Source organism: Chaetura pelagica, unplaced genomic scaffold (genome assembly GCF_000747805.2).
Source record: "Chaetura pelagica isolate M959 unplaced genomic scaffold, ChaPel_1.0 scaffold159, whole genome shotgun sequence".
In the NCBI taxonomy this organism is placed as follows: domain Eukaryota; kingdom Metazoa; phylum Chordata; class Aves; order Apodiformes; family Apodidae; genus Chaetura; species Chaetura pelagica.
Genome location: NW_009954555.1, coordinates 4,270,197 through 4,283,266, shown reverse-complemented (window position 1 = coordinate 4,283,266; position 13,070 = coordinate 4,270,197). Strand labels below are relative to the sequence as shown.

General features: G+C 42.2%; 1 protein-coding gene across 1 annotated transcript in view; it reads left to right on the top strand.

Moving 5' to 3' along the window:
• CFAP74 (cilia and flagella associated protein 74) overlaps nucleotides 1-13,070 on the top strand; it is a 49,792-nt gene that overhangs the window by 35,915 nt on the left and 807 nt on the right. The window contains exons 28-38 of the mRNA XM_010005276.1: nucleotides 681-815; nucleotides 1,185-1,294; nucleotides 1,669-1,724; nucleotides 2,048-2,167; nucleotides 2,441-2,593; nucleotides 3,108-3,237; nucleotides 3,750-3,904; nucleotides 4,908-5,046; nucleotides 5,812-5,942; nucleotides 6,158-6,362; nucleotides 12,629-13,038. Of these exons, the coding sequence (XP_010003578.1) occupies nucleotides 681-815; nucleotides 1,185-1,294; nucleotides 1,669-1,724; nucleotides 2,048-2,167; nucleotides 2,441-2,593; nucleotides 3,108-3,237; nucleotides 3,750-3,904; nucleotides 4,908-5,046; nucleotides 5,812-5,942; nucleotides 6,158-6,362; nucleotides 12,629-13,038 (1,744 nt within the window). The remainder of the gene's footprint in view (nucleotides 1-680; nucleotides 816-1,184; nucleotides 1,295-1,668; nucleotides 1,725-2,047; nucleotides 2,168-2,440; nucleotides 2,594-3,107; nucleotides 3,238-3,749; nucleotides 3,905-4,907; nucleotides 5,047-5,811; nucleotides 5,943-6,157; nucleotides 6,363-12,628; nucleotides 13,039-13,070) is intronic.

Sequence of the window (13,070 nt, the reverse complement as noted above, 5' to 3'; positions counted from 1 at the left end):
TCTGAATACATTCAGCCCAGATGGAAACCAGCTGATGGCCCATACCCATGAGGCTGGGTTGATTTTTATTTTTTTTTAATGGTTTCCACAGTCCATCCATTATTCATGGTCACCTTCTGTCCTGGAAATGCAAGGATGTTGTAAAACGTGCATATTAAATGGTAATTTCACAATCTGTGTATCTCAGTGATAATTCATGTTAGTAGCATGTGCTATCTAGAAATGTGGATAGTTAGGTGGAAAATGTGATACCTGAAGTTCCCTGTTTAGTAAACAGTGCCACTGTTAGAACCACATTAGGACCACACTTCTGTCCAATCTGAGGAATTTAGAAGTGTTTGGAAGTAAATCCACGCTTAAGCACCAGGCATTTGGCTGTACTGGAGATTAGATATTTTTGAGTAAAATGTCATGTTCATTGCAAGCCATTAATTGTAATTTTATATACTTTCAGTACAGGTCATAAAAATAAAGCTTCTATTTGAAAACCCTGATTATGAAATATTGCTTGGCCTCTTGTATTGCAGAAATGTGATCATGTCTGTTCACAAATCATTGAAGTGATCACAGAATCATAGGATCACTGTCATGTTCAGTTTTGAGTGTCTGACTAAGGAACAGTAAACACAAATAGCTCAGATCATCTTGCTAAGATGATTCCTATTCCTGGATTTTTCTAGTTCTGATGCTTATCTGGCAGCCCAGGCTTTCCTGATCAGGAGTTTCAGAGGGAGGTTTGAAAAATACATCATACCAGGCTTTGTTGCAAGTGGCCACACAGATGAAAAGAAAGGCTCTGGAGAGCTAAAGTGCAGGTATGTGCAGTTGATGTGTGAGTCGTGACAGCTCAGAAATCCCAGAGGCATGTGCATTTTTCATTTGAGGAGGAAATTTGTTTTCTGATGTTAATTACTTCATAGGTCAGTGATAGAAATTCATGCTTACAACCCACTAGTTGGTTAAGAATCAGACACATGAATATCAAAGCAGGTAAGGAATAACTGAGAAATGCAAGCCAGTTGTAGTTTATATTTCTGCTTAGACATACATAGCACCAAAGATCATATTTTGTAGTACCAATTTAATGATGTCCTGTGATACAAGCAGAATAAGAACAGATTGCTACCAATAGGGGTTTTTTTCTGTATGATCCAAGAGCAAATATCTCTTTTCTATCTCTCTAGCCCTCACAATACCTTGTATTTGGAGTTGCACTGTCCAGCTGTAGCACCAGCCGTTGTGGTCACTTCAGATAATGGAAAAAACTCAGTGAATTTTGGGGATGTTGCTGTAGGTATGAAATTCAAATTCAAGTTTTTTATTTTTCCTGATGTTCAGTTCTTCTGAGCACAATTTTGCATTTTCTGTTATTTTAGTTGATTTCCAAAAGCCAATATAGAAATGAGCCTTGTAATAGGTAGTTAGGTGGAAAAGCAGGAGCCTGTCTTGGACAGCTGAGTCATGTAAAAAGCAAACTTGATCCAGAAACATGGAATCAGCTCTACCAGTGACTGTCCAAATCTGAAAGTATTTTAGTGAATTTTGACTAATGTTTTAGCCCCAGAAATGGACTGAATGTTTGGCCCACGTAGAAGCATGCCTAAAATGGAGGAATGGTACTGCATGAATGAGCATCCTCACTTTCTGAAATGTTTTCATTCCTGCCAGGCCATAGAATGATGAAGGAAATTACAGTACAAAACATCTCCCCAGAGAAGGTGGATGTATCCTTGTTTGGAATCGGTAAGGTTATCTGCCAGTCAGCTTCTCTTGGGAGTCTTTAACTGCAGGAACTGGATACTGGATACTGCTGCTACTGGAGCTACAGAGAGACTTATGAACTGGAAAAGGAGCCTGCAGCTATTTGAATTCCGTGGAAAAAGAAATAATTGGATAAGTTCTTCTTTTATCTTAGTTGCTGTTTTCTGAAAAAGCTTTAGATGGTTTGTTCATACATCTTTGGTCTGAATAATACTTGGAATATTTTCTTGTATTTTTCCCCCAATCCTTGTTCACAAACTTTTTTCCTTGAGTCACACTATTTTAGCTCAGATTTTCAGTTCTGAATCCCAATGGTCCCTTTCTGTTGGTCAGAGCAGTTAGAAATCTTGAGCCAGGTGAAGAGAAAACCCTCATCATCTCTTTTTGTCCAAATGGGAATAAATGGGTGAGTAAGAGATGCAGTAGTTACTGGGGAAAAGAGGAGAGATGGCAAGATGTCATGGGCTGTGTAATGCACACATATTACTGACTGGAGTGAGGCTGTATGATAATAAAAACTTTGGCTGTGCAATAGCCCCTCCCAACATTTGGATCTTGGTCTATGCACTAAATCCAGAAGTTCAGTAGTAATGGCCCATTTGTGGAAGGGGAAGCAGCTGTAGATGGGGGGGGATGATTTCCTGCAGCAAATGGTCTAACACAGACATCCTCTTGGCAGTGCTTTGAAATGCTGGACATCCAGACAGCAAAGTCCAACCTAACCCTCAGTCTCACGGGTCAAGGGGTGATACCATCCATTGTTTGCTCTGTGGGAGAAGTACTGGATATGGGATATGTCATAGCCAGAGACAAAGTGACGTCCACATTCAAGGTAAAATTCTCTGTGCTGATCCAGAAAGCACATCAGCAATTTTTGTGAGGAGGAGTTCTGCAGTTCTAGTCTGGCAGAGCATAAGGCTGAGTGGCAAACTGTAGTGAAGAGAAGAGAGCTTTAAAAGCATGTCTGGCACAGTGGGATTTGATGCTGAGACAGTTTCAGGCCAAGGGTAACAAAGCTGTGCAGGGAGGATCTTGTTTGCTGCTTCTGTCCTGCCTGCAGCCTGTGCAAAAACTCAGAGATCCAGTACATTCTGTAACAGAGAGAGAGCCAGGGCCTGTGTGATCTTTTCCATAGACCCAGCCAGGATGCAGAGGGATGGGAAGTCAGAAATAGCTTTGCTTTTACCAGTGTTAGAAATATTTGTCCTTGCTCTTTATTCTGTCCGTTACTCCTACCACACTTGAAGCAGCAAAATAAATTCAGCCAGTTCACAAAATATGGATCCTACAGGCTCAAGAATAAATTTTCTTAATGAAAATGCTGTTTTGTGGATTAATGTCACCAGGTAGAGAACACTTCCACCCTGACCCTGCGATACTCCATCCAACTGGATTCACTTTCACCAACAAGGCACAAAGATCAGCAGAAAATTCCATCCTTTATCATGTCCTCTTTGCAAAGAACTGAGCTTGTTGGTAAACTTTTTTTTTTTCTTTTCTCTTTCTTTTTGTTCAAGACTCATGAAGTATAAAGTAGCATTACTTTGTCCTGTTAGATCTACACAACTGTCATAACTTGGGGCAGCACATCACTGAATTTCAAGACATGATTTTGTTTCCTCAGCAGGAGCTGCACTAATTCTTTCAGTATGGGTGGCTGTAAATTTATGCAGCCCAAGCAAATATCCACAGGTCAGGAGATATTAGTGTTTGAATCTAACACAGTAATTGTCTATTAAAGATTACCTGTAGGGGTGTTCATCTCTGTAAAAACACTTTAGAGTATAGGAAGGGTTTGGTGATGCTCTAGAGGTGAACACAAACTGGTAGATGGATTTATCTGTTATTTCTAACACCCAGTTTTGCTCCAAAACCATGTATCAGGTCTTACTTGCTGTTCCAACAGAAATTAAATTGGTTTAAAATATATGAAGTAGTAAAACAAAGCTGCCCTTCTTTCTTATTTATATCCTCATTTTTTTTACCAGGAACACAGAACTATAGCGGCTTAAGTGTGTTCAGTGTCTTTCCAACAGAAGGAGAAATTTTTGCTGGGAAGAGTGAGGATTTTACTGTTACTTTCAGTCCTGATCATGAAAGTCTCTACTATTCTGACCATCTCAAGATGGTGCTTTTTGGCAAGGTAAGACAATCAAGATACCTTGATTATGAAATCAAGTCCAAGTATGACCTACTGTGATTTTTATCAGCATGGGTCTTAGTAGGAGTTTCAAATAGTTGTATCTAGTGGACAGCATTTGTAGGCAGAAACATTATCTCTGTTAGATTAACTGATGTAGGCAGGAGATGGCAGGTTTGGGGCTTTTTTCAGGTTTTAAATATTCAGTTATTAATTCCTAACAACAGTGAGTTGGGATTCAGCCCTATCTGCCCAGCTGCCTGCCCTGTGTGATGAGGTGGTGAGAGGTGGTTGCTGCCAAGCACAGCTCCAGGTGGGTTCTCTGCAAGCAGAGAGTGGAGCTGCACCTGCACGGAGCAACTGCCAGGGGCACCGCGTCCCAGGAAGGTGCTTCTGCAGGCACTCAGCATGAAGAAGGAGGTTTCCATCTGCAGAGCAGCAGTTGAGCTCAGATGGAGCCCAAGTCAGGATATACAGGCTGGCAGCCCGGCCTGCCAAAAGAGCCTGCCTGCCAAAGGAGGCTGACCAAAAGTTAATGAAGAGTGCCAACTAATGACCACCAGCAGGCACTGCAAACAGCAGAAACGGCGAGGAGCAAGGGAATAGTTCGGTTCACTCCTTGCAAGTTTTGCATCTCCCTATTAGCTCTGGAATTGTGGTTAAAATGCCAGTGGGATAAGATGAAGAGGAAAGGAGATTGGTCCTAGTTCACAATCTTTAGCCACGTTTGGTGGCAGAGAAGTTTTGCCTCTTCCAGTCACTTTCTAAAGAGTGTGTCCAGTCCCCTCCTGAGGCACATTGCCCAGGAAGGAAAGGTTGTTTGAAACAAAGTGCCTGAGTGAACAAGGCCAGGGGAGGATGCAGGATCCTTACATCAGAGTACAGGACTCTTGGCATTTAAATAGGCAGATGATGTAAGAATTTCTATGTGCCTGCTGCTGTTGTGTCAGCATACGAGCTACATCAGTGCTGGAACCTGCATCTGAAGCATTTTTGTCTTACATAGGAACTAGCCCATGTGATCCAGCTAAAGGGAGCAGCAAGAGATCACCCAATGTTTGTGGAAGGGGGAATTCCACTGGATGTGCCCATCGAGTCCCTGGCTGTAATATCCCCTGTGCCATTGCAGGGAGCAGAGAAAGAAGGTGATGTGCTGCCACTTCAGCTGTGGCACAAACAGACACAGGCGTGTTTCTCATCCTTTAGGAAAAAGTAAATGAAAGACAGCTTTTCCAGAATCAGAACACAAAAGCATTATGGTTTAGCCTGTATTCGTAACACAAAGAAAATACAGGAAACTTTTTTTTAAGGAAAGATTTTCTCTTAATTTTAATGCAGTTATATCTTAATGATGATCTTCTATGCTTGCAACTTACCTTGCAAAAAACAAGTATAATTTAATAGTACTAGAAAATATTAAGATGTATTTGTTTTCTGCCACTTCTCTGACTTACATAATAACATATCCTGGACTCTCCCAATTGTAATGTTATGAAACAGTCACATTATCAGGGGTTTCAATTTATCCTTCCTTAATTTCTTTGGACAGGATCTGTGTTCAGAGACAGTATATAAGCAACTCCTATCTCCTGAGCTATAAATAAGTCCAAGAACATATCGTACACAAGTAGGAATATAGTACACATAGTGCATGTGCTGGAGGGCCAGAGAACAGGCATGAAATTTGATAGATAATGAACAATAACAGTTTGCAATTGCAAATTATGCAAAGCTTACTTTTGCTTCATTTTTCACTATCTCTGTAAGAAGGATCTCCTTAACTATGCCAGCTCGTGAATGTGCCACAACATCACTTTGTTTTGAACCACTCTGGTGTAATTTATGGATGTTCTAACCTTGTAATTGCTGATTTGACTGTCTCAAAGCTTCCTTGATCCATATTTGTTTAGAGCTACAAGAACCACCAGCAAAGTCCATTCTCCTGGTTCTGGAGTACATGGACAGAGAGGATTCCCCAGTGCCAGCAGTGACAGAACTGAAAGTTGGAGCTATACAGACAACTCAGTTTGCATCTAAGAAGGTGAAGAAAATAAAAAATGCAAGTTTATGTCAGACACTGTAAGAAATAGTAACAGTGTACATATGCCTAGTAGTTCTTTCTATCAAAAATTCAGTCTCTAAGTTAAAAACTAAAGGCTCACAGCATCTGGGTGGTGCAGCCTTTAAGAAGCAGTGGTTGTGTCTGAAGGAGCAGCCCCGTCTGTGCTGAGGGTGTGCTCTGTGTGTCTCTCCCAGAGCACGGAGTTCAGTTTTGACGGCCTGGCCCTCCTGAATCAAAAGGGATTTTCTGTGGAACCCGCGAAGGGAACGGTTGAGCCTGGTCAAGTCAAGATCCTCGATGTTTCTTGGGTGCCACCTGCTGACTCTGCCGTAAGTGACAGCGCGGCTGCTTCCCCCGACTTCAGGAGCAGCACAAAAGCAGATCTTGAAGATGTCAGCAGTACAGGCTGCTTTGACAATTCAGATGACAGAACATGTGTTGTTACCAAAGGGAGTCTAGGCTGGTATAAACACTGATAGGAGAATAAAAGCCAGAATAATGTGTGATTTGGAGGCTTGTTACCTCACCAGGGACTTCCTCTGTGTGATGAAAAGACCAATTGTTAGTCACTTGCATCTTACAGAACTTAGAGTTTCTGACTTCCTACAGGTCACTACATTATAGAGCACCAAAATGCTGCTGTTAACTAGCAGCCACAGCTCTGATCACACTGAAGTGAGCTTTTTAATCCCCCTGAGCAAGAAAACCTGCAGTCCTGCTGACACAGAACTACGTTCACATGGATCATTCTGCTCCAGAGTTCGCTTTTCTTTTGGCTGTGGGCTGCCTTTCCTTTGGTATATTCCTGGAAGTCAGTGGGGCCTTTTTGATTTTCCACTGCATGAACTACCTTGTGAACCCTGTTTGCCTGGGTACTTCTGCCCTTTTGTATTGCAGAGTCTAGGTATGAGGTTCAACATCCCTACAGGGCTGTGATTGCCCTTCCTGATTCATCTTCCTGGGCATCCTTGGAGACTGAAAGACTTTACTCCCTGGCTTTTTGTTGTGAGCTGAGTGTGGGATGGCAGAATGGGTAGCTTGTTCCAAAATTAAAAGATTGCTGCTATCATGTGCAGAGAGAAGTCAGCAGAATTCCTGGAATGATGAATCGGGTTGACATTGTGCCTCTTGGTAACCCCTGGTTGTTACACAAGATTTAACACTAACTCATGGCTAACAGGATGCATTTCCAGCATCATGTGTTGCTGCTGTGCCCAGTTGTCATGGCTGTAACGTGGTGACAATATCTGTGCCACTCTGGAGGCAGAACACTCAGTCATGGTTACTTTACTTCCTGCAATGTGAGATTGTATGGAAATGTAAGAGCCAACACAGCAGGGAGAGGTAATCTATAGCTATAACTGGTACATTTTGCAACTGAGCTGTAAAACACATAGTTTACAACTCGATTAACTAATCTGTTCTAGTGTACAAAAAAAAAAAAAAAAGTTTGGTTTGATATGTGGATTTTTTTGTAGGCTGGTGACCCTCTGCTTGTGACAGCCCTCCTGACCTTGAAAAGTGACATTAAGGAATGTTACCAAGTCCTCTTCATGGCAAAAGTCGCGTCTGCATGTGCTCCCACTAAGTGAGGGAAACAAGCAAAGGAAAGGAAGATGGAGGCCAATATTGCTGGGAAATCCACTGGATCTCAGTTAAAACATGGGAAGATTTTGAGATCATTGCAAATACGTGAGGGGAGGAGGGAAGTGGGGAGGAAGGGGACATGTACTATTTCTGCTTTTTTTCCCCACAACATTCTATGTAGACTCTGGTTCCACTAGTTTCTTTTTCAAGCTGACTCTCTAATAATAATCTTGTGCTAGAAGAAAGAATTCATGAGGGGCCAAGTAGATACATCTGCTGTTTACCACCGTGTCTTCCAAAGGTGTCCATTCTCTCAGGAGGAATATCTTTTTTACATCTACATGGGTGAGTTTCAAACAATGTATTCTTTTCCAATTTCAGATGCACTTTAAGGGTTTGAAAAAGCCTTGAGGTGTTCCCTGTTAAGGCCAAAATAAAGCTTCTCATTCAAGTCTCCTTCAAATTGTTTGTGCAGTCATTTTTACCATACACTATGAAATCTTGATGATATGTGGTCAAGGAGCAAGTAGTGACCACGCTGTTCACTGAATTGCAGGATATGGTCAGACACTTGCCCTAGATCAGGGCTGTCCAGGAACTTTATATATGTACACTTGCTTTTGCCTGAAATCTGACTAAGAGTAGATTTCTGCCTCTTGCTGGGGAAGTTGGAGTGGCCTGCAGGTGTAACTTCTGCCAGGAAGCAGAAGCTACTTCAGGGAAGGGAAACAGAGGCACCATTGGCCCCTGTGTAGCTGTTGAAATTGCTTACTTAGATTATGCAGTAAGAAAAATAGAAACAGATATTTGAAAACATCCCAAAGCTGAAATGTGTCAAGCTAGCTGGACTGCAGGAAAAAGCAGTTGTCACAAGAAATATTTCAACTAGTTTCCCGTTTTATGGAGGAAGCTTGGATAACTGATAATGAGAGGCTTCTTGTTTTCCCAAAGACAGTATGTTTGATCCATTCAGATCTGTTCTCATTTAATAATGGATCAAGTGGCTGCGAAGTCACTTAACTCTCCAGTCTAAAGCATGACAGATGCTGGGGCAATAAACAGGAAGGAGCTGGGAGGGGGTGGCAGTGCTGGCCAGAGACAGCTCTGCCTTCCCCAGAGCACTGGGCAGTGCTGGGGACACAGCTGGGCACTAGGGTTGAAGAAGAGGACAATGACATTTGTGTGTGGATTCTCTCACAGTCCTTGCAGCCCTGAGAGGGAGATTAAATACTGCAACATAAAATGGAATTGCTGCAAATGTTACTGCAGAGTTGAGAGCTCACCTAATGACAAGGAAAAGCAAGGAAGGGCACAGCATGTTGTAGAGGAAGGTTTATTTCAGGCAGTTAATTTGGGGGCATCCATTATTTGAGGATCCTTTGGATTTCACTCCTGGAAACTGAAAGGTAATGACTGAGACTAAGTTAGTCTCCAGACTCTCATAAAAATATTATGTGCTGAAAATAAGTGTAAAATCACCCACCAGGAAACCACACCTCTGTCTTAGGAATCTTCTACTTCATAAGGTCAGGTACTGTGAAAAATCATCCAAAGGATTAAAAAAAGTAACAAATTTAAAGCATACAGGTAAAGACTGTGATGGTGTTGAAAAAAATATGGAGGTTGCTTGCAAGAAAGAGCAGCTTAGTAAGCAGAAAGAAGGTGTATGTGCAAGGACTAGCAGGTCCAACCAATAGTGTTTGCATGGACACTCAGAACAGCTTTGGGGAGCTCTGAATGTGCCCAGTCAGTCATAGAAGTTGGAGAGTCAGCTGAACAGTGTTAAATTAGTGCATTTGGAAAGTAAAGCTGGTTACAAAGAGCTGCCACTGACTGGCTAAAGGTAAGCAAAAGGTGTAACCCATTTTTAACTGAATCCTTTGGACTTTATCTTCAAAAATCATTAATAATTTCACAGACTTGAAGTGAGCATAAGGGTCTGGGCTTCACTGGTCAAAGCTTATGTGCTTTAAGCTAAATGTGTTTTCCTTCTCTCCAGGGGGAGTGTTGAACCGTGATAATAAGAACAGGTTGCTATTTCTGGAGTACTGAAAATAAAGAAAACTCTGCAACACACCAGCTGACATTCTGTGAAGCACTTAAGGAAATCTGAACATTTTTTATTCTGTTGCATGAGAGAAAAGCCTGTTATTCTATCCCAGGCCTCAAAAGTAGTACTATTTGATTTCTGGGGGGCATAATGGCTGATTCTTGAAGGGTTGGGTTTTGCTTTCTGCTTGGATTGGTTTTGCTCTTCTGGCACACACAGTTCCATGTGCCCAGCTGAAGCAACATGAAGCAACACTTGAGCAACAAGACAAGATGATGTGAAAGGACAACCCAAATAATCTGATGTGGGAAAGCAAACTCAATGTGAAACTAAATGGTCTATCCTGCTTCATCTGCAACACAACTAAAACTTTCAAAGCATAGTCACTTTTTTCCTGCAAAATTCTTCATCTGCAACACAACTAAAACTTTCAAAGTAAAAGCATAGTCACTTTTTTCCTGCAAAATGTTGCCCTTGCATGTTCTACTATCATTCAAGTGAGAACTACCAAGGGATAGAAAACAGTGGGATCCTTTACAGAAAGAAACAACTAATCCTCTGACACATTTGCTGCAGTTTTTGGGCTTGGTTTAGCCCTTAAATGAAGTATTGCAATCTAGAGAAGAGTGAAGCAGTAGGTTTCCCTTACAGCCCTCAGACAGAGCTTGTTTCCTTGGCTCTGCTGGAGAAGTCAATGCCTAAACCCTGTGACAGCTGCTTGCTGTTTCATCACTGGGACTCTTACTTGCCTAAAACATCCTGCTTGTGTGTGTGGTTATTGCACAAGCAAGCCAAGAATTCAATAATAGATCTGACTTCTAGAAGAGAAATAATGAAAATAACTTTATTTATCTTAGTAACATTACTTTTGCTATATTTTAAATTGGTACTGGGCCTCTTCAGAACTCTCACTGCAAGTTTGCAATGATCTCAGATGTGCACTGTCAGGGTATTGAAAATTTAGGAGTTCTATATATATGTTCCTACCTAAACAATTCTTATGTGTAATTTATATGAAATTCACTTCTTGATCTTGCTCCAACACAGGAAAGAGAAATTGGACTGAGATGAGTGACTGCTGGGAACAATTCTCCTGCTGATTTAGAGACACAGCTAGCTGAACTGAGCTGGGTTTGTAGGTGATCCCTTGAGGACATAGCTGAGAGTGCTCCTGCATTTTGCTTGCATGGCTTAGTGCCAAATTCACAACTACCAGAAGCTCATCACAGCAGCTCCAGCCTTCATGTGAGTTAATCTCTTGAGGGAGAAAAAAGTCTGGTTCAATACTGTGCTTCCAAAGCAGGTTATCAACAATCAGAGCACATTCAGTGTTAAAATTGCCAGCAGGTTCTAAACCACGTAATCTGATGTTTCTGTTTCCATTTTATAGGACTTCAATAGGGATGGAGCCCTTACTGTGAGGATAATGCAGAAAATGTAACCTCAGACATGGATCTAAGTTTCCCAGAAGCTTAAGTTTTCTGCTCCTATAACTGTACTCCTGAACACTATCCTTTCAGATGGTTTTGCAGCTGTGATCACTCTTGGGTCACTGCACAGTAACTCTTGTACTTTCAGATTTGTTTCTTAAATGCTTCTTGACTCTGATGCAGTTCTGGCATATTAAGAAAGCAACTCACATCCGTGTATGATCTTTATAATCCATAAAAGCTGTATCTATTAATTTCTATGTCAGAAACGAAGTGAGAGAATAAGTACTAATGTCACATACATCTTAAATACATGTTCTGCTTATCCAGTGACTTCAGGGATTGCTTCACTCTGACAAATGCAGTTTCTCCTAAATGAGCAATGGTCCCATGACCCTGAGCAGTCCTGTAGGACAATACTTTAGTCACTGTGCCCAATGTCCTCACTGAGCCTTCAAACACTTTTGGAGCATTGTGGTAAAAAAGTAGCAAACATTGTTTGGAGAATGGTCAGTCCCAGGACTTCTGAGCTATTATGTCTATTGTTGCTCCCAATAGTGTGTTTGTCCCTGGTGCAATCATGCACCAGGAGCATAACCTGGAGCTTATCCCTTCTGCCTAATAGAAGACGTCTCTGGCAACCCAAGTCCAAATACACTCTTCTCCTGTTGCATTAAAATCTCAAAAAAAACAAACCAAAAACAAACAAAAAACCTAACCAAAGAACACTTTGTATTTTGTCCCATTCTTATTACTGGATGAGTTCTTATATAGCATCCGCATACACACCTCTGAGGATATCAGGGACATCAAAAGATATGTCAAAATACCATTCTTTCAGTTTATCTTCCCCTTTCTTCTCCAGTTGAAGCCTTTATAATCCATTAATTAGCTTCCCCACTTTACAGTTCCTGATGTCTTTCTTTTTGTTGCTCACCCAGTCATGTATCATCATCACCTTGATTCTGATCAACTCTTAAATTGACTTTTTTTTTTTTTTTTTCCCTCTGTGAAACTGATCTCTGCTGTATTAGAGCTTCAAAAGTGTCTGACCTTTCAGTTACCTTCTTCTTGGAAGCAGAAATAATCCTTGATCCTTCATATGGTGGATATGGTTAACCTTTGGCACGTGTTTTGTTCTTCCCTTGGTGGCAGTTTGTAGCAAGCCCTAACTGCTAAATGGGTTTGGGGAGCTTTTTAACATGATGGGCTACATATAGTCCTCTTAAAATAGCTTCTTGATAGACTTCACCCTGAAGAGAATTGCAGGAAAGCTGTCACTTAGAGATGGCCCACATTGCTATAACCATCAGTAGAGTCACAGCAATGAAACATTCTTCCATGAAGTTTCTGCTGTAGGGCATCAACACCAGGGGTTTAGGATAATGATGTGCAAGATAAACTTAAAGCTAGATGCAGATATTTTAATTGAGTTTCTACATTTGAAATATTGGGCATAGTCAAATTATTTTGGACCAAACATTTCTTCAGAGGGCAGTCAATACCTTTGCATTCATGTTCCAAGTGTTTTAACAAGGCTACAGTTTAAAGGGGAATGATATTTTCCAAACCTTTGCTTCTTTCTTTTTCATGCCTAGTTTCATTTCTCCTTCAAAATCCTCTGACACTGCAGCGGCACAGGGTGCGTGTTCCACTCCCAGCACGCCTGGCAGACTATCTTCTCTTAAGAGCAGCAGCGACAAACCGCTCCAGGCGACTCGGAGAGCGGGATTCTCTCCACGCTGACTCCCCATCACCCCCGGGCTGGCTCCTGGCCCCTGCCAGCGGCTGGGGCGCGGGGCACTGCGGTTTCCGTGAGGGGCTGTTCCGCCTGGCCCCTCTGTGGGCGGCTTCTCTGCCCGATGGGGCCGGGGGGGCCCTGCCCGGAGTTCGCCCCCGCCGGGACGCGCTGGGCGATGGCTCCGCTCGGTCACGGCACCCGCGTGATAACCGGGGGTTATTTATTGAGCTGCCCCGTTGGAGGCGGCCCCAGGCTCCCCCGGCTCGGGTGGCCCGTCCCGCCGCCCCGGCCCCTCGTCC